A 27,584-nucleotide genomic window follows, 5' to 3' on the forward strand; every position below is an offset into this window, starting at 1 on the left:
CCATCCCAGACCCGCCCCTCTCCTCCTTCCTCCTCCTCCCTCCTCCACTGAGAAATGGCCGCACCGCTGTAGACGGTGGAGTCCGCTCTGTTGACTCTCATCGAGAAGCTGACGATACAAACACAAGCAGCTGCTGAAGCAGGAAGTCGGAGTTGGGCGTCTTTGTGGGAAAGGTGAGCTGCTTGTCTTCTCTGCTCCTTAGAGTCCTTTTCGTCACAGTTGTCTTGAATGCGGCAGCAGTTAATAATGTTAGATAATGTAACCGTCATGTGTTTGCTCGGACTTGTTGTTGTTCGTGGGTCAGTCTGGTCACACCTCAGCTCTATCACTACTCGCTTGTTGTCACAGTGTGAGTATATTAATGAGTGCATTCCCTGAATGCAACAAGCTCCAGTCAGTCTTATCCTAAGATATGCTGCCATATAAGGCAGGTTACCACCTCACTTGTGTTAAAGGCATAGTTTTTGTTTTGTTTTTGAAGTGGTAGTGTATAAGGTATCAGGTATTTCCATCAACCTGTTTTTAAGTGCACGTTTTTATTTGCGCTGAATGAAAGAAATATCGTATAAATGTCTTTATGTCTTTACCAATTCTGTAAATGATATTGGTTAGGAAAAACATCCTCAATTTAAGTCATGGAATTCTGTTTGATGTTGTTTTCATCAACATGCACCTCCTTACCTTCTTTTGTGGTGGTCACCTATTGCTTATGAAATGGGCATTTTCTTCAACTACATTTTCTAGGTTTAAATGTGTGATACATTTTAATGGAATCCAAGCTACTGTTAAATACAGTAGATGGGGTGTCGCATTGTCCTGTTTGGAGAGGGAGATGGAAGAACTGGAACACAATTTATGCATTGACGTGGTGTCCAAAGGCAAATGGACTCACGTTAGGTTGTTGGAGATGTTTTGCCTCTCATTCAAAGTGGGTTTTTCATTTCCAAGTTCTCAGTAAAGCTGTGTTAAGATCTTGTGTTGCTCGGCAACATTCCCACTGTGCTCTGTACACAGGAAGTGATTATTATTATGTCAAGAAGACGGACTGAGGCGGCAGAAACATTGCGCTAGTAAAACGAGTTGGTTGTTGTATATGATTGAAAACACTGTCCCTGCTTCCTCAGTCGGGTTTAATAGTATAGCATGTTTTAGATGGAGGATGCAACATGCAAATAATGTGGCATCCTTTCTGCAGAATAATATCATCAGCAAGAAAGGTGGAAAAAAATTACACACTGCAGCTTTAACCTTGTTTACGTTTATCAACATCTTGACATTCCTTGAGTCTTGACCTAGACCCCCATCATGTGATTGAGGTCACGTGAGTCATGGTATGAATGGGTGAATGGCTGCATTTGGAGGAATCTCATACTGTTTTGTTCATGCTTGAAAAGTGATGTCATGTGATGGTTATTCCAACTCAATGAAGATGGCTTCATCCGCTCTCTTTAAGCCTTTGATGCCGTGCCTAATTGCCTGGATATAATCATATCTAAATATTCTTTTTGTCATTTCAGAGTAGAAGAAATACCAGCATTTACCCCACCCACCGCACACTGTCGGCTGAGGAACCTGCAGAGCTTGTCTGAGCTTGTCAGTAGCGGCAGCTTTAGTGGAGGATTGGTGCAATGGCTTTGTTGACCCTGCACAGGAATCCATCTCTCTCCACTGCTCCAGTGAGTTCTTTCTTTCTCATGCCTTGTTTGTACAAAGAACTGCTGGGCATTTTGTATTATACCCAGGATAGATGCAGGCTTCCCATTGTGGTGATTCAAAAATAATCAACTATGGCTGTATGCCTGCAAGCTACACAGCCATAGTTGATTTTTTTCACACATTTGTCACTCACATGATATATTACGTTTTAAGACTATCCACGATCGACTTATAGTGCAATTGTTTGTTTTTTTAATCATTCATGAATGTGTGCTCTGTGGATATCACCACTGTATTTGCCTGACTGATAATGAGGCTGTTTTTGTTGTTTAGTTGGATGTAATTGATCTATCAGGCATACAGGGAAGATTGATTACCTCGACAATTACAGCAATTACTGTGAGTGATTGAATCACTGTCTGTCTAAATCTTAACTGTTGCAGTTTAAAAACATAACACGTAATCATAAAAACACTGTGTCATCAGCCTCTGTCTGTAACGTTATCTCTTCTCGTTTATATCATCACCAATAAAATCATAATTGACCTGACTGTGGGTCCATGTTTGCTTCCTCTCTCCCCCTTTTTTTTTGCATATTTTCTCACATGATCTAATCACTACTTTCTTAACTTGTGCTCTCTCCCCTTTTTTCTTCTTCATCATTCCTCTCCTGGCTCCGGCCAACTTCTCCCTCTTACATTTCAGTTTATTTTCTTGAATCTGTCTGGACTTGTCAGTTGAGTAACAGGTAAAGATACTGTCTCCTTAAAGCCTCCATACTGCTGCTACTTCTCTCTTGTTCGTTCCTCTTCCCCTTCTTGTATTGCACTTCTACTTTTTTTTTTTACTCTCTCCTTCTATAGTTTCATTGCTAGTCTCTGCCCAACCCTCACACTTAGTGTCCTCTTCCCTCTACTCACATATCACTCTGTGTGTGTGTCTGTCTTCCTCTGCACCTTATCTGTGTTCAACCACATTTCGCCGAGGAACAATAATTAACATTTGTTTCCCGGCCATTTTGTGTCGCCACTTTGAAACGGAAAAAAACATCACACACGTTGTCACTAACACTTTGTTAAGAGGGTGTTAACACACCAGTCTACGTCTCATTAGAAACAGTGTGCTCCTATTAACTACTAGTGTAATATATATAACCCAATAATCTGCATACAAATTTCTTGGGGATGTTCATATGTCATTAATATCTTTTGTATAGAAAAGACCATTCAAAATGTGGTTTGTATAAAATACAACGTGACACACAAACACAACAAAAGTATAATATATTATTTTCCTTCTCTTTAACGAGCATGTTTTATACGTGTATGTGTTTTTTTTTAAAGGATGAAAGCCTCCAAAGAAGAGGGAGACTTCAGAAAAGGTTTTTATATCCTACAGAGCCACGTCCGCTCTGAACTGACATTTAATTTCACTTCTAACTGAACAATAACTGGCCACTAACGAATGTCTGTCTGCACTCAGGGAGAGCTTTGCCCTGGTGAAGGGGGCGGTGCTTCTGCTGGAAGAAGGCGAGGAAGTAGACGGCCACGATGAGACTCCTCCCACTCCGTCTTCTCCAGCGAAGCATGACGGTGGAGCGTCGGACACTCGACACAGACATCTGCACGCCATGATTGCGCAGCTCAGGCCAGAAGATACCATCCAGCTGGTGAGAACTGGTGTTGGACTGGGTTCACTTTTGTGTTTACAGGGACATTTTGAGGTCAAATGGAATACGTCAATCTAATAATCAGAAATCGTAGTGGTATTCATACATACATGCACACATACGACTGTAATTATACTCAAAAAATCATTGAGGGGCAACCAAAAACTACAATATCAGGTAAAAGACAATAGAGGAAGAAACAGCAACAGCAACTTTGTTTGACAACATAGTCAAACAAAGACATTAAAAGAAACAAACAATGAATAAAATACCCTTTAAACTCAACAGTCTGGCAACTCTAAATGACCGAAATGTAAAATATGACATTGAAAGCTGAACAATATAACAGTTATAACTGTAGGTTGGAAGGTGTAAGATCATATTTCTAAGACGTCCAAAAGGATAAAGTGAACTTAATTTGAAAGTGTGCTATATAGTTTCCCTGAGTCAGCTGCGCTAAAAGATAAAGCAGTTTTTCCTAAATTAGAATTTACTTGTGGAACATGTCAAAAATATAAGACGGCGATGGGTAATCCGACAGTTTACAAATCGGAGCCTCATAAATCAACAAGTACCGATTAAAAAATATATCTCAAATTATGCTCTGCAAAGTGGTTTTAGATAATCTTAAAATACATAAAAGCACAATTCCAAATGATGGATTACTCCTATAATCATTCAAAACCAGATGGTTTTCTATATGGGGATTAAAAACAACACATTAAAAAATATAAAAAATAACATGCTTGTACTGTAGATAGCTTGTAGTCAGCATGTGGATTTCCCTCAAACCATTACACTCACTCCCCTGTTGTAAGGCCAAGGAAAATAGCACAATCAGCCAAGTTTATTAAGATTAATGGACAACACCAGCCATGAGAAGAAACTGCACCCATTGCACAGAGAAAACATTGATTTTGATCATCAGCTGTTTGTTGCCTCTCAAACCTCCTCTGCGCCCTTATATACAGGCAGTGCAGTTGGAGTCCATGAGCCCTGCCAGAGTCCGGTACCTGATTGTCGTTTCCACCCTCGGCAGCAAAAATGAGAGCATCCTGCTGGGTATAGATTTCCCCGACTCAGACAGGTGTGTGTGTGTGTGTGTGTGTGTGTAAGCAAAATGCAACAACCCTTGTTCAGCTAGATTTTAAAGCTCTTAAACTTTGTGTCCTCATCACTTCTTTGCAGCGATCAGTGCACAATCGGCTTGGTTTTGCCAGTATGGAGCGACACACAGGTTTATCTGGATGGAGACGGGTAAGGAATATTTAAAAGAAACATTTGTAAAGATGTAGGAAAAACATGATTAATGCGTTTCAGAGGCTGCAGCACAGACTGTGCCGCTTGATATCTGGGATTCGGACCAATGATAATAAGAATGAGTCATGATACTAATTGTGGAGTGGAGTCATTTTCCATAAATTACAGCTGATCTTATCCTCACTCAGACTGTTCTCATATATTTTTTCTGATGAATATAGGCCAGTGAGACCAGAGGAGAGTGTGGAGAAGGTTGTGAAACTAAAAGTGCACAGATCTAAAAAAAGTTACACTTTTTTTTATCCACTGCCATGCTGATGTTCACCCATGTCAGGCTGGATTACACCTGCAACTGTGCTAATGTTCTTCACAAGAACAGACATAGCACTGAATAAGTGAATAATTATATCATTAGATTCTCCAAAAAGAACTCAATGTTGGACTATGTTATTATTAGTCTGCCTTGCATCAATGCTCATAATGCTTCTCATCACTGCGACTTCCTCTTCTCCCTCTCTCTCGATTTATCTCCACAGTGGTTTTAGTGTGACCTCCGCAGAGGTGACCAGGATTTTTAAGCCCGTCTCCATGCAGACCATGTGGTACGTAATAGCTGACAAACATTCATTCATATCACCTTGTACTTAAACAAGACCTTAACACACTTTCTTTGTCCCCCTCCACTGATGATGTAAGGTCAGTGCTGCAGGCGTTGCACGGCTGTTGTGAGCGGGCGGTGAAGGCAGCGGTGATCCCAGGCTGTGGTCTGGATTGGGCCCAGCACTACTACAGTCACATCGAGTCAGATCGCTACTGCCTCAATGAGTGGGAGGTCATGGATGACCTGCATTCGGTCCGCAAGGACTGTATTAGACCATGGTAATAATCTGTCCTGTTTTACACAACCGTTCAAAAGTTTGGGGTCACCTATACAATTGCTTTGTGGTTTCCATTAAAAGTCACACTTTTAGTCATCAAAAGAGTTGCAAAATGAATGGAAATATAGTCAAGATATTGACAAGATTAGAAATAATGATTTTTATTCTAAATAATAATTTTGCCTTTTCTTCAAAGAACCAGCAAAATTCTCATTCAGTTAATACTTGCTGTATTTGTATTGCTTTGTCATGTAAGTCAGTGTAGGCTGGGCACCTTGTGGTGCATGATTGATTGATCACAACAAGACATGTGCATCTTTTGTAATCATGTATGAGTGAGGAGTATTATAAAAACACTAGTTGCAGCTCTTCCTCAACAGGACGTGATGTCAATTTGTAACTTATTGTATCAAAACCGTGGCGTTTGGATTCTTACGGGTGACGTCACAAGTCTGGTTGCCACTCTCCAAGATGTGTCACAGAACTATGATGGCCTTCACACACCAGAAAGGATTTGTTCTTTTTCATTTGCATATTAAATTTCCATTTAAAGACATGAAATGCTTGTTCTCATGAAAACCAAACGATTTTGTCTTAAAGTAAACATAAAATCAGCTGTGTTACATTTTAACTGTGTGTTGCCCTGTTTTTTTACTGCCCATGTACTAAATTTTATTTCATTGTTTTCTTCGTGGGAAGCTCGGAAGACCGACTCACCAAGGAGGCACTGATCAAAGAGCACCTGAGAGACATTATGAGGACTGAGGATCTGGACAACATCACATCTAAAATGGTGAGACATGAGCAGACGAGGACGTCGACGAGCAAAATCTGGGATCACACCTAAATTAACCGATCTCTCCTCTGCTCTCCTGTAGGTGAAGACTTCCCTCGAGTCCAGAGTGGGCTTTGATATGGGACCTTTCAAGGAATACATTGACAATGAGACCCTGGTCACCATGGCTCAGATGGACAAACCCTCCAAGATATTTGACTATCTTTACCTGGTGAGTGATTGCTCAGCTTCTACGTGTTTAATTTAGGCCCCGTCTCATTTCTCCCCCTTTAAAATTTGCACTTGGTTTGGAGTGCCCGCAGCCGTAAATTCCCCTCGCTGAGGGAAGTGGGTTCCCTTTGGAATTGGGACACCACTAAATGCAAATTAGCGTAGTGAACGTAGCGAACGTGCTAACTTACGTCACATGTTGACAATTCAACCGGAGGAGCGTGGCACTATTCTTTTCAGGAAAAATGCTGGCGGATCCAGCTGTTGTATTGCCTGTTGCGTTGGCTATGTTTATTTTTCTCTGTCAACGCTGTTTTTTCTCCGTTCTCGTAAACACTATCACAAATGAGATTGACATCTGACAAGTCCAGGGTATTCGTGTTCAAGTGAATGTCGGTACACACATCCAAAACACTGACAAAACTATCCAGATGTAGCAGAGATAGCTAGCTAGCATACTCTCTCGAAGCACTCAGCAAATATCCGCTAGCTAGTTAACTAGCTGCTTTCATAAATCGTCAGTTATTTTCTGACATTAGTGTTCAAAGCTCAACGGTCCTTTGGATGTATATCAAACCAACATATTCCAACAACACATTTCGACATCGTAACATGCTACAACGAAATTGTTCCTCTGCAGATGTGGCCGCCATCTTTGTTGAAAAAAATCAGCCTGCTTGCTGAATTCGCAAAGTATCATGGGTAAATTCATCTTCCACTTCGTTTAAGCCCGCACCAGAGCTCACTACATTTTGAGGGTTGATTATAAGAGTAAAATCACGCTCCCCCCTACACAAGAACGCACAAAATTTAGGGTTAGGGGTGGGGAGGTATTGGGATGCAGCCTTAATGTTCGTCATGTGAAGTTTTTGTTTCGTCTTGGTCAGTAAACTGAAGGAAGTGTGCTTTCAGTTTTCACCAGGACGTTGTGCGTGACTGTGACTTCCCCTTTTGTCATGTGTTGACAGCAATAGGGAAGACGGCCGTGAAGGCCCTTTGCTTTTCTTCCTCTGTGGCCTCAGTTGAAAGTCTCCTTTTATCTGGTTTCAGGGTTCCGAGTGGAACGCGGCCAACTTTGAGGAGCTGCAGAAAAACAAGTCAGTGTTTTCACCTTCAACGTTTTCCTGTAGCTCTGTGTGCGCTCTTGCCGTTGTCTTTGGTTTCCGTCCTCTCATCACAAAAGAGAGTCCCTGCTAAGGCTCAATGTTCACTCTGTGTCTCTTTTCAGTGTCGGCTACATTCTGAATGTGACCAGAGAGATCGACAACTTTTTCCCAGAGTCTTTCACTTACATGAACATCAGAGTGCACGATGTTGAAGCCACTGACCTGCTTTGCCACTGGCCAGACACGTACAACTTCATCAGCAAGGCAAGGTAGTCCTGACGCCACACACGCCATTACACAACCATTTGAATCCAAAACCTCATGTGAAAAGGCACCAGCCCAATCTTTTGTAACTAACAGCTGTAGAAACTGACATCACATTTATGTGGTAAATGCAGAAAATAGCTGTCCTTCACAACCTCCTGTTTATTACCCAGAGAAACACAGAGTTCCATTTCCACTCAGTTCAAGGTGTGGCTCATGTTGACAAGCTCAGACTGATGTGGGAAATGTCTCGACTCCAAGTAGGAAAAAAATGTCCAATTACATTATACAAACCAATACGTTTTCGAAGCATCCTCTAATGCCCTCACTTGGATACACCTTCAGTACACCTTCAATACACAATGCTCCGACAGCCCTCCTCCACCTCTTCATAGTTCTCCCTCTTCCTTTCTTGAGCACTCCTCCATCCTATCCTCCCAGGCCACTGTTAGCTCTAACAGTATCAGCTGCCTTGTAGCCTCCGAGACTTAAGATATCAGGTCTCAGTGTGGTCTGGATGATGTGTAACGGTATCTTCTGGTTACTTCTCCGAGTTGCCCAGTCTTGGGTCGTGGAGAGCAAACAAAATATCAAAGCTGCCCTTTGACGTTTTGTTTGGCCTCTTACCCCTACTTGATAAAGTGTACCAAAAAATGATATTTACAATAGAAATAACAAGTCAATAACATACTTGTACACTATAATAATATAAATACACTAAAATAGTATTAATAGTATTAGGAAAAGGATTTTAAAGGAAGCCACAAGCCATGTCTTGATTACATCATCTAAACAAAGTGTTTACGCCGACTGGAAAACACTTCATACACTTCAATGCTGCCACTTTCTAATCAAAATGTAGCTCTTAATTGCTTGGTTTTTGGAAATACATGTGATGCTGGTAATCGCTCCGACTTTTCACTTCGATTCCAATCGTTACCCTTCTCGGCAGAAGCTCTGAACCACTGAGGGAGCTGCTCTTGAATGTGTGTGTTGCAGGAAGAGTGGACAGGCAGTGTTGGTGCACTGTAAGATGGGCATTTCCCGCTCTTCATCCACGGTGATGGCCTACGCCATGAAGCAGCAGCGTTGGTCGCTGGATGTGGCGTTGGCCTACGTTAGGGATTGCCGGTCCATTGTGAAGCCCAATGAAGGCTTCATGAAGCAGCTTCAGACCTACAACGGCATCCTCAATGCAAGGTCAGACAAGGCGGTGTTGAGCATAAACATGTCTGACAGTTTCAAAATCTTTTTCTTTCAATGTTGCTGCTGTTTGGGAGTCGATTGATTGATGCCATCTGGTCATTCATCGTTTCAGTCGGCAGCGTCACAGCACGCTCTGGAGGAGAAAGTCAAGAGACCAGAGACAGAAGTCTGTGCGCAAAGAGGAGGATGGAGATAAAGGAGAAGAAGAAGAGGAGGAAGAAGAAGAGGAGGAGGATGATGAAGAAGAAGAGGAGGAGGAAGAACTTGAAGAGGATGAAGAGAGCTCAGAGGAAAAAGATGAAAAGGAGGTAATTAGTCAACACATTCATAGCATTTCAAATGACTTCATGGCTTCAGCTCTTAAATATTCTCAAACGCACACAGGTGTTTGAAGAACCTGCCTCCACGCCTGACACCAGCGAGGAGCCTGTGCAGACAGCGCCACCTGCTGTCGGTCCACCACCTGCTATAAACGTGCATGAACCAGAAAAGGTGCGTGAACATGCACCCTGTCCTGTCACTGTAACCATCGCTTCTTAATTTTTTGTTTGTTAAAATCTCTGCTCAATCCCCAGGTCACTCCGAGTGTTAATCGCAGCGGCAGGATGAACCTCCTCTCCTTCATGCAGTCCATCAGTGAACTGGACGATGATGATAAGGGACATGAGCAGGTAAATGAAGTAGTTTGCTGAGAAAGTGACCGGACAGACTCACAGTCAGCCTTTCATTCTTAAAGACACAACATGTCATATTTCTGCGTTAAAATAGAGAGAGAGATTAGATTATATTGTTGAGTATTCTGTTTTATTAGCGTTTTGTGTTTTTATCAGTATGAGAATTTATTCTTGTTGGTACTTGAAGTATACATTTTGTTTCTCTTGTTTTTTTTTAAAGAGAGTGGATTCTTTGTAATAGATACAGGAAATATGCATGAGTCCATCTGTGGACCTGTGTTTTTTAAATTTTACAGCTTTTAGTTTCCTGAAACAATCATGATTTGCTGTAGTCTTAATTGCATAAATGTCCCTGATGTGAAGATAAATAACCTTCAGGTTTATGAATAGGCTTAAACGTTTCTGCTCCTGTGATAATTATGGTTACAGCTGTAAAATAATTTAGCTATTTATCAAAGCGATTGCTATTTAGGGGTGGGAATCGCCAGAGACACCGCAGTATGATATTAATTGATAATTAATAATTGATGTTTGTGGAATCATATATATCAGCTATACTCATGTAACAGTCCAGTGCCAGTGAGCACTTGGCACCATCTAGTGGACTAAAACATCAATTTATTTTTTTATATCACCACACAAAATATTGCACTGTATCAATGTTTCTCCCCCAAGTAAAACAAATAATCAAATTGAACAAGTTCAAATCAGATAATATACCATTTCAAAACTTATGTCGGTACATTTCCAGCTCCAGCTGTAGTGCGTAGTCTTTAAATACATACAAACGTCAGCTCCACAGTCAGAGCTTTAACTACTGTCCCTTAATTTCTCTTTTCAAAGCTTCCTGCCAGTCCAAGGCGCTCTCCAAGACAGCGGAAGCGCAGCCATGGCCGTCGAGGTCTGACTCACCAGAGTGCATGTGTCGATGTTTCGCCAGAACCACGCAGCCTGGCGGACGCTGCGCAGAGTAAACCCTAACGTGATCAAAGACGTGGTGGTGGTGGTGGTGGTGGAGCGCGGAGAGGGTCCTGGGAAGGTGGCAAAGATGAGGACAAACATGGTGGTGTTCAGACTCTTGAACACAAATCCTGCCAAGATTTTTAAGAAACACTGCTATTTTAGAAGTTGGACGATGTCATTTATGTTTTGAAGGTAATTTTAATTGCATGAAAATGCACTATCGCTACACCGGTGAAAGCCAAAATGTCATTGATACTTTATTGTAGTTCCTTAAGTGTTTTTATAATGTTCTATTATTACACTTACCATTCTCTCTGTCTATGTAACTGCCTTTGCCACCTTTCCTTCTCCAACGCGTATCACCACTCCAGATATCTATGCAATTATAGTTCTCGTTTACTGTTCTTTAGAAATTAAACTGCCAGTCCAAGGTAGGTTTGAAATGTTCTGCATTTTCTCTCTTTTATCTGAAGGTTATTTCACAGATGTGCATTGCTCACAGAATGGAGGATTTTACTGTGTCTAAGCTGTGCATTACAGACCAAGTCAGGGCCAGTTTTATGGCACAAGCCTGTTTGCCAAACTATGTATTCCAGTGTGCCAATGAATATACAGAATATTTCAGTGAAAATATTTATCATATCACCATTTCCCTGATTTCACTTTGTGAATTGTATTTTAACACCAGAACTGTGAGAGTGCCTCCAACCTGAGAATGAACTACAACTCCATTGCTGGTGTTTTGAATTATTTTACTGTAGTGGCTCAGCATTACATGCACCCTGTTGTATCTCTCACCTGGTGCGATTGCAGTATAAACGTTATTTCCTAAAGTTTTGCATGTACGCATTAAAACTTGTCTATACACCAACATATAGTATATATATATACTGTATCAACACATAACTGCTGACCTGGGTGTGTATTATTTGCTTTACAGCAGCTTGAGAGCAAATAGTTCATTATTTAAATGAACATTTAATAGACAAAATATCAATGTATTGTTTTCAAATTTCTGATCACGAGATGCTGATGTGGAAGATTATTTCATGCTGATATGACGACAGCGTACTTTGCATTTACCATGCATGCTCAGTTGGGAGAGGAAAAAAACAGAAACCATGCACTTTAAAATACCACAACACACACTGTTCCCACTGCTGAGCCAACATCATGCTGTACTATGATCAAATTGTTTCTTTTGTATTTAAGTCCACATCTCTATGCCTTGTTGCTCTAATCTCACCACGTTCTGCACCTCACTCTTGTTTACAACAAAAACTATGGGTGAAAAATAAAAATATCTTCAAAACCACCCACTTTGTTTCTTGATTGAACAACACATCAGAGGAGAAATGCTTATGTTCAGAAACACTTTATCCACCAGGACAAACAACCTTGTGCTGGTCCTGATGATGCTGATATCAGATATAGTTGTAATTCACAACAGAGCAGAGATTAAGGGTTATGCAATTCTTTTGTACAAAAACAGATGACGACTCAATTTAGGTGCCGATGTAGTTCCTTCTGGGTTCACTGAGTGTGATTCCTCCTTCTTTCATTGCTGCTCTGAATTTCTGAACCTGTGAAAGACGCACATACAAAAAAAAAAAACAATCAGTGAAAGTGGCCAAATTTGGGGGGTGGGCAATTGATGCTTCTGTACTCACAGCATCACTGCGGTACGTCCAGGGAATGGCCCTGTACACCATCCTCGTAATTCCAGCCTGTTGACATCGCTGTGCCAGCACCTCGCCCACAGCTTGACACGCTGCCACACACCTCGTGGAAGCAAGCTCCTTCTTCAGCGCCCACTCTGTCGTCGAGCAGGTCAGCACAGGGACAGAAGAGCTGCTGGAGAACACCTGTGCCGTCACGTGATGCTGGGTGCGAGAAAACACCAACCTGAACCACAATAAACATGGTTAAACAGGAGAGAAAAATGGTAGTAGTAGTAAATATGTCATTACGCAGTCAGTAATCAAAACGGTTTTGTTGTGGTGCAGTATAAGCAATGAAAGAAATACAACACACTGTTAAAAGTGTTCATGAATAGTTTACCTTTAAGAGGCCATGTTAGATATTCAAGTACACAGAAATGGGCAATTCCACCTGTTTGTAGATCAACTCCAAGCACTTTCAAGGTCAATTTTCAAGCTTTTTCAGCTCCTTACAGCTGTGGTTCATTACATATTTATAAAGTACGACATACTTTTTACAATCATATTAACAGATTGTATTTTGTATTAAACAGATAAATTAAGAAAAACATATGGTTTTATGTATATGTGTATATGTGTGTAACCTCTCTGTAAACACAGAGCAAGTGATGCCACTCGGCCAGATTCAAGCATTTTCAAGTAGTTCATGTTATGTTCAAGCACTTGAAAACACAACATCAAAATAAAAAACACCTATTAAAGGATAATAAAGGGGAAACAGTAAAATCTTCATGACATCCATTGCACAAGCCGACCTGTGGTAAAACTCTCTGTGGGGCCAATTCGTCTTCCAGCCTCGGTCCTTCACAGCCAGGGCCATCTGCTCCAAGTTCCGGGGGTTTCTGTTGACAAAGGTCGGGTTCACGATTTCGTTTTCATCCGCGCTGGGCTCCGGTTGACGGGCCGCATGATTCAGACAGCGAGCTTAAAGGAGACGGACAGAAAAAGCCAACGCCGATGGATTAGTTTATGTGAGCCCACACACAAAACGGAAATATATGGGTTTTACAGACCTCTGAAAGTATTCATATATGATATATATATATGAAGATATCAGATCAAACTGTGATGTAAATGACCTATTGAACGTACCTGTTTGGTTCGCAGCGATGCCACATCGGTGAATGCGAGTTAAAAACAGTCGAACGCTGCGATTAAATTCACTCAGAGCCATTTCCTCCTCAGCTGTGTTCACCTCATAAACTAACACAAAGATTCAGTGAGTTCACCAGGATCAGGTAAAAAAATAAACACGAATAAATTGATTACAAATCAGCGTGACACGGACAGCGCCATCTTTGACATTCACACAACATCCGGTCTACTCGGTACCACTGTACAAGTAGCACTGATAGAAACCACTGGCAACAACCCGCAACACATTTTAGGTTCCGCTTCCGTGTCTTTGTCATGCATTAGTCATGGTTGTATTATAAGAACCATCCAGAAGCATTTTTTTTCCCGAGAAAAATGTCTCAAAAAAAAAAGACTCAAAATGAGTGCAGAAACATAGTACGAGACTGCCTAGATAGGACGCACCTCTTTTCATTCCATTTTAATACTTCCCATTTTTATGTAATATATTATTATTATTATTATTATTATTATTATTATTATTATTATTGTTATTATTATTATTATTATTATTATTATTATTATTAATAATAATATTATATTGTTATTAGTAGTATATATTTAGATAATTTGGAGGAAATTTAGGAGGGGAGAGAGGAGCCTGACCCACACCCCGGGTCAGTAGGTGGCGGTAATGCCCCACAATGTTGGTGGCCACCCGCCGTTAAAGATCAAGAAGAAGAAGAAGAAGAAGCATAAAGAGGGGACTCACTGATTGGTGACATTCAACACACCTGGTCATCTTCACGCAGGTGGTTTTCAATTAGCTGATTAGATGATCCTCCTCTCTTCTTATTATTTATCTTCCTCCAGCCAACTCCTTCTGCTGTTACTTTGAAGAGAAGCTGCATAAACGAGCCTCAAAACGTAAAAGACGCGAAAGAAAGAATTGAACTACAGAAGCTGTTCCCGGAGGAGGGAACCTGTGGCGGTAATGCACCAAATCGTTGTTTGCCAACGCCATAAAACCTCAAAAGGAGGGAACTTTGAAAAAGGAAAAAAAGAAGAAAACTACAGTTGCGTGACGTCAGACGCCGAAAAGTTGGTCCATCTCGTGTATAAAAACGCTGCAAGGAGATTCGTGTTCGAGATGGCGTGTTCGACCTGGTCCAGCCTGGTGGCCAGTTCAGAATGGTGAGTAACTTTTGTGAAGTTATCAAAATGGGGACTTTGTTTGCTGAATTATATGCTCAAACTTGGCCCTTCACGGTCAGCTCCTGCCTTAATGTTTGCCATTTTTCTCAATTTCAGCCTTTGTTTGAGCTGTGCTTAATTTTTAAGCTTAAATTTGGCTAATTATTTGCTCACAATTCGCCTTTGCTCAGTGTTGGCCAATCCCTGTCTCGTCATCGGCCCTTCTGCATTAATGTTAGCCATTTGCCCAATTTCATCTTTTGCTTGAGCTGTGCTTTATTGTACGCTCAATTTTGGCTTAGTGTTTCCTTATATAAAATTAGGCTTTGCTTTATATAAGCCATGCAGTGCCTCATTAGGCTCACTGTTTGCTAACAACTTTGACTCGATGAATTGTCTCACTGCTAGCCTAATTATTAGCTCAATATTAGGCTTGGCTTATTGTGACCCATACTTTGTACCAACTTAAATATTTGATCCAGGACTTTTTTGTCAGGTCACAGCAGTTGGTTAAATTATGGGTTTAAATGGGGCTGCAACTCATTTTTATTTTTCATGAATCTGTGATTTATTTTCATATTTGTTCCATGTTTAAAACTCAAACCCTTAAACCAATCCATTACCAAAATGGACAAAACAAGCCCAAACAAGTTAAAATGGCCACTGTGCTATTCACCGTTGCTGTTGTTTTTTATTTTTTTAATGTGTTAAATGTTTAAAGGCAGATTCAGGGTTACACATGTGTTTTTTTTTATTTGTATAATTCTAAACGTTTAATGTAGTTTTTTAAAATACAAACTTTTTTTTAAAGGAACAACCTTCTGCTTCCTGCTCACGGAGACCTGGTCGGACCCGTCATATACAAAAGCCAGAGACTGTCAAAAAGGTGAGTGATGCCTTTAGAGACAATTCGCTACCCCAATGAAAACATTATGGCTTATTAACATAATGTATTTAACAGATGGAAATATATCATTAATTTAACAATACCCATTTTTGAACTGTACCTCATACAACCACATTCTAAAATACCTGACCTAGTTATTTTACACCTGTAATGGCAGAAACTTGAACATTGTCGAGGTTGGAGACAGGACTCGAGCTTTGTTTTGTTTTTTTTCTTCCCCCAGATTGATCTTCATGAAGATCTTCAAATTGTAGGTGTCATGATTTTAATTATGGGTGGCCGCCGTGTCCCCACTCTTTCTTGGCCTCTCTACCTATGTCTATCTGCATTGTCCTACATGGCCACGTTCTTTCTATTCTGCTGCTTTCCATCTGTCGAATAGCTGATGGTTCTACATGGAGCATCTGCCACAGGTTGGTTTTGCATGTTCCTGGTTAATCTGGTCCTCTTTGGTTATATTTTTGTGGAACTGCTGAACGAGTGATTTGAAAGAATTTGGTGTGTGACTGATAGAGTTTGAAGTTCTCTGGCAGCTTGTCTGAAGGAATGCTGAGTATTGAATGTGTTGTGTGTGAGACTGACTTGGACTGACGTCTGACCTTTGGACCAAGACTAACACTCTAATTGTCTGGATTGGATGGTTGAGATGCTCTGAGACTAAGATTACGTTCAGCAGTTCACATAAAGTAGATATGCTGCCGTTCCAAGTCTTAGATGCTTGATAGGTTGAATTGCATTAACGTTTCCTTTTTAGGTCTGTCTACAAAGGGTGAGTGCATATTTGTTTTTTCTTTTTTGGTGAGCTACCTTGTTGGCCTCCATGTGTGATAGGGTTTGCAGAGTAGGGGAATAAACAATATAAAACTTTTGTGTGTTGTGTTTCTTGAAAATGAAGATACTTGGGTGACTGCAACTGACTTGCTAGTCTGGCTGCCCACAGCTAACTACTGAATCACACTGACAATTTACATGCAAAGGTAAGAACACCTTGCCCCTGTGCCTTTTCTCACTCGTGTCAAAATGCATGTCTAAAAAGAAAAAAAATAACTTAGATTGTGAGAAATGGAACGGTTTTAGCACTAAACTGTAGTGATGTTGGAGGACCAGATGCTAAATGAGGTTTAAATCAAATGAAATTAATGTTGTGCCTTGTACGCTATGTCACAAGGCTGAGGCTTCTTGGCCGCTGTGCCTTTTTTTTCCCCCTTTTCAATCGTGGCCATTAATCAATGTTAGCCCTAGCACGCTAAAATAGATCCTGGTGATCTACAAACATAGGACCAGGCTTTGTCGTCCCATAATACAAGTCGGCAATGACGGCCGTCTACCCTCACGGCCTATTTGTATTATTGTATGTCTGGCCTTGCGCGTCTAGGGATTTTACATAGGCCAACATGGATGCCAAGCCGTATCCATGTACGGTAAGTGACTAACCCTAACCATACTTTCCTTCCACCATTAGTCAAGAGGAGCACCAGACATCCGTGAATGTCCATCTTAATTAGATTGCGTTTTAGTTACGGTAAAATTTCAAACAGTAAGTACAGTTTTTCTTTCTTGCTTGGCCGCTGTGCCATTACTATACCTCCTCTGAGCTTTTTCACAGCTGTCTCTTGATCTTTTTTTTTTTTTTCATAGCCACTGTGTCATAACTGTACTGTGGCTGTGCCAGTCTATAATTTCTGACCTGTTTTTTCTTACTTTGTTTTCCTGGTTGTCTGGATTGAGTGTGTGTGTTTGTGTGATGACGGACTGACGTTAATCTGACCATTGAACCAAGACTTACACTCTAATTGACTTTACTGGACCAGAAAGGTGAACAAAATTTATGCTGGAAGATTGGCTAGATGCAGATGAATTAGACAATGAGCATGTAAACATAAGTGGTCTTGTCTCTTATTTGCAAAACTGGCAACAACTGATAGGACTTTATGGTTTGCTCAACGTGGTGTTTTTGATAGGGTAGGGTTTAGGGTTGAATACTCATCACACAAGCAGTTTTCAGTGTCTGTAGTCCATTATTATGCATGATTTTCTTTCAAATGTGTCATTGACGACCACTTGAGTCCACAATTTAGGCAGCTTGTAGGGTCATTAAGATGATAACTCAGAAAAAGTATCAGAAGGAACATTTGTCCTAGGTAAGTGGGAGAGTTACACTTTTTCATGCAGCCAACCAAGACATTGGGGTTAGCATCATCCCAAATGGCTGACAAAGTGAGGCACAAAGTGAGTAACTGTCAGTGTAGAACAGGAAAGGCAGGTAAAGATTAGGGAGGGCATCCATCGGTGGGTCCTGACTGGATGTGAGGACCTCTCACACTTGACCAGGTGAGCTACCTGAGGATTTTGTCATTTGTTGACTTTTTTTTTCTTGTACCTTATCAAATTCTGCCTTGTTTTGTAGAGACGATGAAGGCTGCAGCAGATTTCTGGATCAGAGGACTCCATGTTGGACACCACGACCTGGAGAAGTATAGTCCTGGATGGCTGTGGTGAGCACCTCGCCCAAGATGAACCAACCCTTTCGATGATTAGGACTTTTCCCAAGATGAACCGACCCTTCTACGATGAAGCCTCTTTTCCGCGGGATGTCTTCAGGTATGTTCTTTCAGGTGATACCCAATTTGTTTAATTCATGTTTACTTCATACTAAATTGCTGACATGGTCGCAAAGATTTTTTTTAATGGTCTTTACCACCTAAAGCCAGAACCACACCTGCCCCCACTGACCCACAACCACACTTGCCAAAACACTGTACAGGAAGGCAGATATAGATTAGGGAGGGCATCCATCGGTGGGCCCTGACGGGATGTGAGGACCTGTCACGCTTGACCGGGTGAGCGACCTGAGGATTTTGTCATTTGTTAACTTTTTTGTATTTTCTTGTTACTTAGAGATGAAGGCTGCAGCAGATTTCTGGATTGAAGGACTCCATGTTGGACACCACGACCTGGAGAAGTCCCGCCCTGGGTGGCTGTTGCGGACCTCGACCCAGGATGAACTGATCCTTCTATGATGAGGACTTCACCCCAAGATAAACCAACCCTTCTATGATGATGCCTCTTTCCCACAGGATGCCTTCAGGTACATTCTTTCAGATGGTTCCCAATTTGCTAAATCCATATTTACATAATACTAAAGTGTGCTGACTCTTTATTTGTTTATTTATTTTTAGATGTTGGACCTTTCCAAAATGTTCACATGCCTCAATGGCTGCTAGGTCACTCTGCCCTACAGGACATGGTCACAGAGATTTTAATTTTTTTTTTTTTTAATTTAATGGTCCACCTAAAACCAGAACCACATCTGCCCCCACTGACCCACAACCACACTTGACAAAACACTGTACAGGTAAGGCAGATATAGATTAGGGAGGGCATCCATTGGTAGGCCCTGACTGGATGGCTGGGGTGAGGACTTCGCCCAACATAAACTGACCCTTCTATGATGATGCCTCTTTCCCACGGGATTCACGGGAGTTTGTTGATTTTATTTGATATTTATTTTTGGATGTTGGACCTTGGCAAACTGTTCAAATGCCTCAATGGCTGCTACGTTTCTCTGCTCTACCGGACATGGTCACAAAGTGTTTTTTTTTCTAAAGCCAGAACTCTCCTCCCTCATCCCACAACCACACTTTACAAAAACCTGGTACATGCACATGTGATGCATCACGACACTAAGATACAGACACAGCTACTTTCATCGTTGAAGTCGCATAACTCTCAAAGATATGTAACGATTGATTATGGGTTAGGGTTAAACTTTGATGTATATGTTAGTGTAGTCACATTAGATTTGAGGTGTTATTCAGCCCATGGATAATGTTATGAAAAACGTTAAATCTGGCATTTGTTGGTACACTAGTTATCCGTTTAATTCTTAAACTTTATGCACTGCTGTCAGCCTTTGTAGTCGCTAACTAAACTGGAATTCAATATTAATGCTGATTTGTCTCACTCTGTCAAGTTTATTTCCCTCTAAAGACTGGCATTGAACCTTTTTTGTGTTCATGAAGCCTTTTTGCGCGTCGTGTTGGGAGGCCTCCCAGCAGGGGATTTCCATCTTCCCCTGCAAAACTCTGCGTTAGTCGTCTTAGGGATGCAGGGCTATCCTGCATAGTTTATTTCATAAATGGGATTGTAGGTTGCAAGTTTAGAGCGCGTTTCTTTAGGAGGTAACAAACCTGGCAGAGAGACAACTCTGATTTTTTAACTGAAGTTTACGCCAAATGTTAAAACTTCAATTTTTGAAATAAAATCTTTATTCTGTGGGCTGAATTCCAGGAGTCGGTGTTGAGACTGATGTGCAAGTACCCTCTTGCATTCATTTCATACTTAGCAAAATCAGGGCTTAAGATGAGGACCTTTTGTGGTGAGGCTACAGAATCAGAAGGAACGTTTGTCTAGGTAACTGGGAGATTTACCATTTTTCATGCAGCCTATCAAGACATTGGGGTTAGCATCATCCCAAATGGCTGCAAAGTGAGTGGATCGCTTGTAACTGTCAGTGTAGAACAGGAAAGGCAGGTAAAGATTAGGGAGGGCATCCGTCGGTGGTGCCTGACTGGATGTGAGGACCTGTCGCATTTGACCAGGTGAGCTACCTGAGGATTTTGTCATTTGTTTATCTATTTAATTTTTTTCTTGTGACTTATCAAATTCTGACTTGTTTTGTAGAGACGATGAAGGCTGCAGCAGGTTTCTGGATCAGAGGACTCCGTGTTGGACACCACGACCTGGAGAAGTATAGTCCTGGATGGCTGTGGTGAAGACCTCGCCCAAGATGAACTGACCCCTCTACGATGACGATTCTTTTCCACGGGATGTCTTCAGGTAAATTCTTTCCGATGGTACCCAATTTGTTTAATTCATATTTACTTAATACTAAAGTGTGCTGACTCTTTATTTTTAGATGTTGGACCTTGCTACTACATCACTTTGCCCAACAGGACATGGTCACCAAGATTTTTTTTAAATTTTATTTGGACTTTACCACCTAAAGCCTGAACCCCCTGTCCCTACTGACCCGCAACCAAACTTGGTTTAGGACAAAAAAAGAAACATTGAATTTGATTTTCTTGGGGTCAGTTAACTGAACTAAAAGTTGGGGAATCCATGCAAAACATTGCAAGCTCTCTGCATGACCCAACAGAGTCAATGTTTGAGTGACATAATTGGACCTCGCCCAAGATGAACCAACCTTTCTACGATGAGAACTTCCCCCAAGATGAACTGACCCTTTTACGATGATGCCTCTTTCCCACATGTGGTCTTCAGGTATGTTCTTTCAGATGGTTCCTAATTTGTTTAATCCATATTTACTTTATACTAAAGTGTGCTGACTCTATTTCTTTCTTTATTTGTAGATGTTGGACCTTGCCAAACTGTTCAAATGCCTCAGTTGCTGCTACATCACTCTGCCCTACAGGACATGGTCACCAAGATTTTTTTTTTTAAATGGACTTTACTCCCTAAAGCCAGAACTCTCTTGCCCCCACTGACCCACAACCACACTTGACAAAAGACTGTGCATGCACATGTGATGCATCACGACACTAAGATAAAGACACGGCTACTTTCATCGTTGCAGTCACATAACTCTCAAAGATACGTAACGATTGATCACGACGAGCTAGAGTAGGGATTCCTTTATACTCAAATGGAAATTGCTTTGATAAGATAAGTAGTTCCTGATTGGATTAGGAAGTTAAACTTTGATTGATATGCAAGTGTAGTCACATTAGATTTTAGGTGTTATTCAGCCCATGGATACGGTTATGAAAAAAAAACTTTAAATCTGGCATTTGTTGACGCACTTTTGATAGAATTTGTGTCTTAAACTTTATGCACTGCTGTCAGCCTTTGTAGTCGTTAACTAAACTGGAATTCAATATTAATGCTGACTTGTCTCACTCTGTCAAGTTTATTTCCCTCTAAAGACTGGCGTTGAACCTTTTTTGTGTTCATGAAGCCTTTTTGCGCGTCATGTTGGGAGGCCTCCCAGCAGGGGATTTCCATCTTCCCCTGCAAAACTCTGCGTTAGTCGTCTTAGGGATGCGGGGCTATCCTGCATAGTTTATTTCATAAATGGGATTGTAGGTTGCAGGTTTAGAGCGCGTTTCTTTAGGAGGAAACAAACCTGGCAGAGAGACAACTCGGATTATTTAACTGAAGCTTACGCCAAATGTTAAAACTTCAGTTTTTTGCTGCGATGACTTGAAATAAAACCTTTATTCTGTGGGCTGAATTCCAGGAGTCGGTGTTGAGACTGATGTGCAAGTACCCTCTTGTATTCATTTCATGCTTAGCAAAATTAGGGTTTAAGCAGAGGACTTTTTGTGGTGAGGCTACAGAATCAGAAGGAATGTTTGTCTAGGCAACTGGGAGATTAACACTTTTTCATGCAGCCTATCAAGACATTGAGGTTAGCATCATCCCAAATGGCTGGCAACATGAGGCACAAAGTGAGTGGATCACTTGTAACCGTCAGTGTAGGACAGGAAAGGCATGCATAGATTAGGGAGGGCATCCATCGGTGGGCCCTGACTGGCTGTAAGGACCTGTCGCACTTGACCAGGTGAGCTACCTGAGGATTTTGTCATTTGTTTATTTTATATTCTTGTGACTTATCAAATTCTACCTTGCTTTGTAGAGACGATAAAGGCTGCAGCAGGTTTCTGGATCAGAGGACTCCATGTTGGACACCACAACCTGGAGAAGTCCTGTCCTGGATGGCTGTGGTGAGGACCTCGCTCACGATGAACTGACCCCTCTACGATGACGCTTCTTTTCCACGGGATGTCTTCAGGTTCGTACTTTTAGATGGTACCCAATTTGTTTAATCCGTATTTATTTAATATTCAACTGTGCTGACTCTTTTTTTAAAATTCATTTTTAGATATTGGACCTTTCCAAAATGTTCACATGCCTCAATGGCTGCTACGTCACTCTGCCCTACAGGACATGGTCACCAAGATTTTCTTTTTCTTTTTTTTTTTTTAATGGACTTTACCACCAAAAGCCAGAACCTCCACTGACCCACACACACACACACACCTTTGGACAAAAAAAAATCATTGAATTTGACTTCTTAGGGTTAGTAATCTCACCTCTAAAGGTTTGCATGCAAAACATTGCAAGCTCTCTGCATGACCCAACAGAATCAATGTTTGAGTGACTTAAATGGACCTCGCCCGAGATGATCCGACCCTGCTGCGATGAGGACTTTGCTCAAGATGAACCGACTCGTCTACAATGAAGCCTCTTTTCCACAGGATGTCTTCAGGTACGTTCTTTCAGATGGTTCCTAATTTGTTTAATCCATATTTATTTTATACTGAAGTGGGCGGACTCTATTTCTTTCTTTATTTGTAGATGTTGGACCTTGCCAAACTGTTCAAATGCCTCAGTTGCTGCTACATCACTCTGCCCTACAGGACATGGTCACCAAGATTTTTTTTTTAAATGGACTTTACTCCCTAAAGCCAGAACTCTCTTGCCCCCACTGACCCACAACCACACTTGACAAAAAACTGTGACTGCACATGTGATGCATCACAACACTAAGATACAGACACAGCTACTTTCATCGTTGCAGTCACATAACTCTCAAAGATATGTAACGATTGATCACGATGAGCTAGAGCAGATATTCTTTTATTCTCAACTGGTAATTGCTTTGATAAGATAACTAGAAGCTAAACTTTGATTGATATGCAAGGGTAGTTACACTTGATATTCATTTAAGTCTTAAACTTTATGCACTGCTGTCAGCCTTTGTAGTCGCTAACTAAACTGGAATTCAGTATCAATGCTGATTTGTCTCACTCTGTCAAGTTTATTTCCCTCTAAAAACTGGCGTTGAACCTTTTTTGTGTTCATGAAGCCTTTTTGCGCGTCATGTTGGGAGGCCTCCCAGCAGGGGATTTCCATCTTCCCCTGCAAAACTCTGCATTAGTCGTCTTAGGGATGCAGGGCTATCCTGCATAGTTTATTTCATAAATGGGATTGTAGGTTGCAGGTTTAGAGCGCGTTTCTTTAGGAGGTAACAAACCTGGCAGAGAGACACAACTCGGATTATTTAACTGAAGCTTACGCCAAATGTTAAAACGTTTATCTTTTGATGCGAAGACTTGAAATAAAACATTTATTCTGTGGGCTGAATTCCAGGAGTCACTGTTGAGTACCCTCTTGTATTGATTTCATGCTTAGCAAAATCGGGGCTTAAGGAGCGTTTATGGCGAGGCTACATTATCAGAAGGAATATTTGTCTGGACAACTGGGAGATTTACACTTTTTCATGCCGCCAACCAAGACACTGGGGTTAGCATCATCACAAATGGACCACAAAGTGAGTGGATCGCTTGTAACTGTCAGTGTAGAACAGGAAAGACGGGTATAGTTCAGGAAGGGCATCCATCGGTGGGCCCTGACTGGATGTGAGGACCTGTCACAGAAGAAGTCCCAGCCTTGTCTTCTTCACACAACAGAGATCGAGGTAATTTTAGCCGACTCGTAACATGGTAAGGCATTTCGTCCTTCCCCTTCTTCTCTGTGTGTGAGGAAATCTGGCCACAGATCCTGGCGGAGTGGCAAACCATGGCTGTTCAGTTTCCAAAATCAGACAAGGAGCTATCTGATTTTGTGACTCGGCTTGTTGTGATATGCATGGACTTTACCACCTAAAGCCAGAACCCCACTGACCCACAACCACACTTGACAAAACACTGTACATGCACATGTGACACTAAAATACAGACACGGCTCACTTCAACCTGTATTTATTGCCCTCTGTATATCAAGTAAAACTTTTATTCTTAAGTTTATGGCTGACTTGTATTTTTTTCAGTGGTTCTGTGAGGAGAGTTTGTTTGATAAGTAAGTTCTTTGAACTAAAATATGTGGAATTATTTAAAAACAAATTGCATAACATGTTACTGTAGACTCGGCACATTTGACAGTGACCTCAAGTGTCAGTTTGGTCTTAACCAGAAAACTCAAACCTACAGGCCCTGTATAATATTGTTTTTACTTTATATTCACCAGTTCTCTGAGTTTTAAGATCATGATTGTATTACATTAAAAAAATGTGAGATTGAGGGTAGAAGTTGTGTTGACACTAAGCAGCAGTTTAACTGCTGGCATTCAAACCAAACAATGATCACGAATGCAATTGGCTACAAGTGGCTTGTATTCAAGTGCTGGACAAAGGAGCCACATGTGTTTCCTACAGTGAAACTAAGTTAAAGGCATGTAAAGTAGATGTTAATTCTGGATTACCATTGAGAATAGTTCTAAATGGGCACATCTAAAAGCTCTAGTGGGTTAATATGATTTGCAGTAAATTGATCTTGTCAAACATGACTCGGCATCAGTTGCGATAAAGACTCTGTCCAGTCTTCAACTTTGCACACAAGGTTTTAAAGAGAATATCGTTCTAGAATAGCAGGGAATGCTAGAGTGGATATCATGTATTGGGATGCTTCTCACAACTTCCTTACCTTCAGCCACTACCACCTATGGTGTAATATGGCTCATATAAAAAGATGCTGCGAGACATGAAACTTGTAATCTTAAGTATGCCTTTCTTTAATTAGATGTATTACCATTTAATTTCATCTGGCCTATTTTATTTAATTATATCCTTTTTTTATGTTTGACCCTTCAAACTGTTATTTTTGTAGCATTGTTTTTATGGCAGTGCCATTCAAATAGTTATTTGTACAGTATTACAGTACCATCAACAGCAATATAAGCAGCCACACGTGCAATGCTAATATTCCTGATCCTGTCGCCCCCTGACTGTCTCAATCTAACCCTAACCCATGGGATGAATCACAGCCAGATCCACACATCGGTGCAGGAAAATACACAGCAGTCGAATAAAACCCTAAAAAAATATCTGTAAAACACCAAAGTACGGGACGAGGAGATTCTTCCAGTCAGTGTCCTGGGCATCATGACTCTGACAGGAAGAAGAGATGACGTTTTGGTTGTCTTTCTTTTGTGGTGAAAGGGGCTGATTTTTATTTTTTTTCTAATCAATTCACCAGTCAATTATTTTTTAGATTTGCTTGGTCCAGAAAATGTTTATCATTGTTTCCCAAACCTGGAAATGATGATGTTCTCAAAACATGTTTTGTTTATTCCACAAATTAAAATGAATCGGTGTTAATGATTTGTTTGTATGGAGCAAGGAAATAAAAAAAAAAAAAAATCACATTTAAGAAGCTGAGAAATCAGAGAACATAAAACCGATTACGAAAAATAGTTGGCGACTCATTTGGTAATTGTAAACTACAGCCCTGAACAGAAAATAACTGACACATGACAAAGTTATGTTAAAAATAAATGTAAAACAAATATATTGTGCCTTTTTACAGGTTTATCATTCTTCAGAAATAGGGCTGCAATTAGCGATTATTTCCCTATTATTATATATTAATTTTCTCTGTTTGTTTGGTCCAGAAAATTGTTGATCAGTGTTTCCTAAACTTAGAAATGCTGATCCTCAAGTGTCAATTTATTTTTAAATTATTTGTCATACAGAGCAAGAAACCAGGAAATATACACATTTAAGAAGCCGAAAAATCAGAACTTGATCAATTATAAAATTCTAAGTGATTACGTTTGCAAAATTCAGAATTGAAGGTGATGAACTTAAATGTAATTTGTAAATAATATGTTGCAGCACAGTCTTGGCTAATGGTAACAAAATAGACTCCAAGTCTGAGTTCAGGAGTTGCTTGATAAGCAGGTCGAAAGTAATGAATTACATTTACTCGTGTTACTGTAATTGAGTAGGTTTTTTGTGTACTACCAAAGTATTTTTTTGGAACTACTGTACTTGTCTACAAGTTAAAAAAAAAATGTTGGTTTGACTTTAAATTCATGCACAGTAAATGACAAGGACAGGTCAATTGGCGTCACTCCCTGAGTGAGTGGCAAAGTTAAAGTATTTGTCACCTTTGACCCATTTTGTCTGATACATTTCGTTTATATATTTTATTTTGTCAGCATTTTAATTTGTAAACATTTGCCTTTAATCATGTGAGAGTTGAGTCCCCTTGTCCTTTTTGCACAACACATGAAAGAGGAAAAAGTAAGTAACAAACGAGCTACTTTTAGACCAGTACTTGTACTTGAGTAAAATGTTATCAAAATAGTGGTACTTTTACTAAAATATTTCAGTACTCTTTTATAAGTTAGAATAATGCAGAAAATATGTCACAGAAAACGTTCTTTAATCACTTCTTCCCTGACCCTGATTTTTTAATATATAGTATATCTCTGCAATTACAAGCGCTCTATGAATTATCTTTGTATCAAAATAAAGATAATACTTGTGAGATTCCACCAGAAGGATCAGGTTTAGATGCCACTGAGAGTAAATGCAGATGGAACCCAGCATAAATTAAAGATTTTTTTTCCCTTGCCTAATGAAATATTGCATTTTAAAGTAAATGTCACCTTTAAAATATGCAGTAGGAGCTTAAAAACTCATGTAGGTCATGTAACAATGTGTGGACATTAGCTGTGCGAAGTCTGATGCTGCTGAAGTCGAGCAGACTAAAATGACAGAGGTTGTAGTAAAGAGATGCCTAGGCATTCTCTCGTTCGGCACCATCTGTGCCATTTGAGATTTCTTAGGTACCAAATTAATAAAGCCCATTTCATTTTATTTACACGTCACTATTGGTCTACAAAAACACCCTGTTTTGAGTTTGTTTTGAATTGTAGGTCTTTTAGGCAACCCCTGGTTGCTCGGCAGCTTGGGTTAATAGGGTATAATATGGGACCTTTAAGACTCTACTGACTGCAATGATTGGTAGATGGCGGTAGGTGGCGCCACATGCCAAAACCTGATTTCAAAACACACACGATTTGCAGTCTGCAAAATATTTTGGCTGTACTGTTGTTGTTGGCGAGTTCAGTTTGTTATATGAACATTATACTGAGTCTCTGTGACATTAGGAGGATTTTATGGTCAGTTGCTTTAGA

General features: G+C 40.6%; 3 protein-coding genes across 5 annotated transcripts in view; 1 reads left to right on the plus strand and 2 right to left on the minus strand.

The window, feature by feature from the left end:
• The window catches only part of LOC310928837 (neuronal acetylcholine receptor subunit alpha-9-II), a gene marked incomplete at both ends in the record, with an annotated part of 158,899 nt that overhangs the window by 73,070 nt on the left and 58,245 nt on the right, over nucleotides 1–27,584 (minus strand). The gene's annotated exons all lie outside the window — the stretch shown is intronic.
• LOC310928502 (protein phosphatase Slingshot homolog 3) lies at nucleotides 57–10,706 on the plus strand. Of its 2 annotated transcripts, none has more exons than XM_083891059.1 (17): nucleotides 57–173; nucleotides 1,518–1,676; nucleotides 3,000–3,037; nucleotides 3,139–3,325; nucleotides 4,297–4,412; nucleotides 4,514–4,582; nucleotides 5,122–5,187; nucleotides 5,282–5,464; nucleotides 6,163–6,256; nucleotides 6,342–6,470; nucleotides 7,520–7,566; nucleotides 7,698–7,844; nucleotides 8,839–9,039; nucleotides 9,158–9,353; nucleotides 9,430–9,537; nucleotides 9,621–9,716; nucleotides 10,563–10,706. In XM_083891059.1, the coding sequence occupies exons 2-17, from the start codon at nucleotides 1,629–1,631 to the stop codon at nucleotides 10,698–10,700; spliced, it is 1,863 nt and encodes a 620-aa protein (XP_083747185.1). In that variant the 5' UTR covers nucleotides 57–173; nucleotides 1,518–1,628; the 3' UTR covers nucleotides 10,701–10,706. The 2 variants fall into 2 exon arrangements, with proteins under 2 accessions (XP_083747185.1, XP_083747186.1); XM_083891060.1 differs by lacking the exon at nucleotides 57–173 and adding an exon at nucleotides 2,362–2,404 and having other exon boundaries at nucleotides 1,545–1,676.
• mrpl18 (mitochondrial ribosomal protein L18) lies at nucleotides 12,095–13,718 on the minus strand. 2 transcript variants are annotated; one of them, XM_083891061.1, is made up of 4 exons: nucleotides 13,496–13,718; nucleotides 13,159–13,327; nucleotides 12,353–12,587; nucleotides 12,095–12,265 (listed from the first exon to the last, which is right to left on the minus strand). In XM_083891061.1, exons 1-4 carry the CDS (start codon nucleotides 13,575–13,577, stop codon nucleotides 12,188–12,190), a joined length of 564 nt encoding a protein of 187 aa, XP_083747187.1. In that variant the 5' UTR covers nucleotides 13,578–13,718; the 3' UTR covers nucleotides 12,095–12,187. The 2 variants fall into 2 exon arrangements, with proteins under 2 accessions (XP_083747187.1, XP_083747188.1); XM_083891062.1 differs by having other exon boundaries at nucleotides 12,095–12,259; nucleotides 12,349–12,587.

This window comes from Microchirus variegatus, assembly GCF_963457635.1.
Source record: "Microchirus variegatus genome assembly, chromosome: 6".
In the NCBI taxonomy this organism is placed as follows: domain Eukaryota; kingdom Metazoa; phylum Chordata; class Actinopteri; order Pleuronectiformes; family Soleidae; genus Microchirus; species Microchirus variegatus.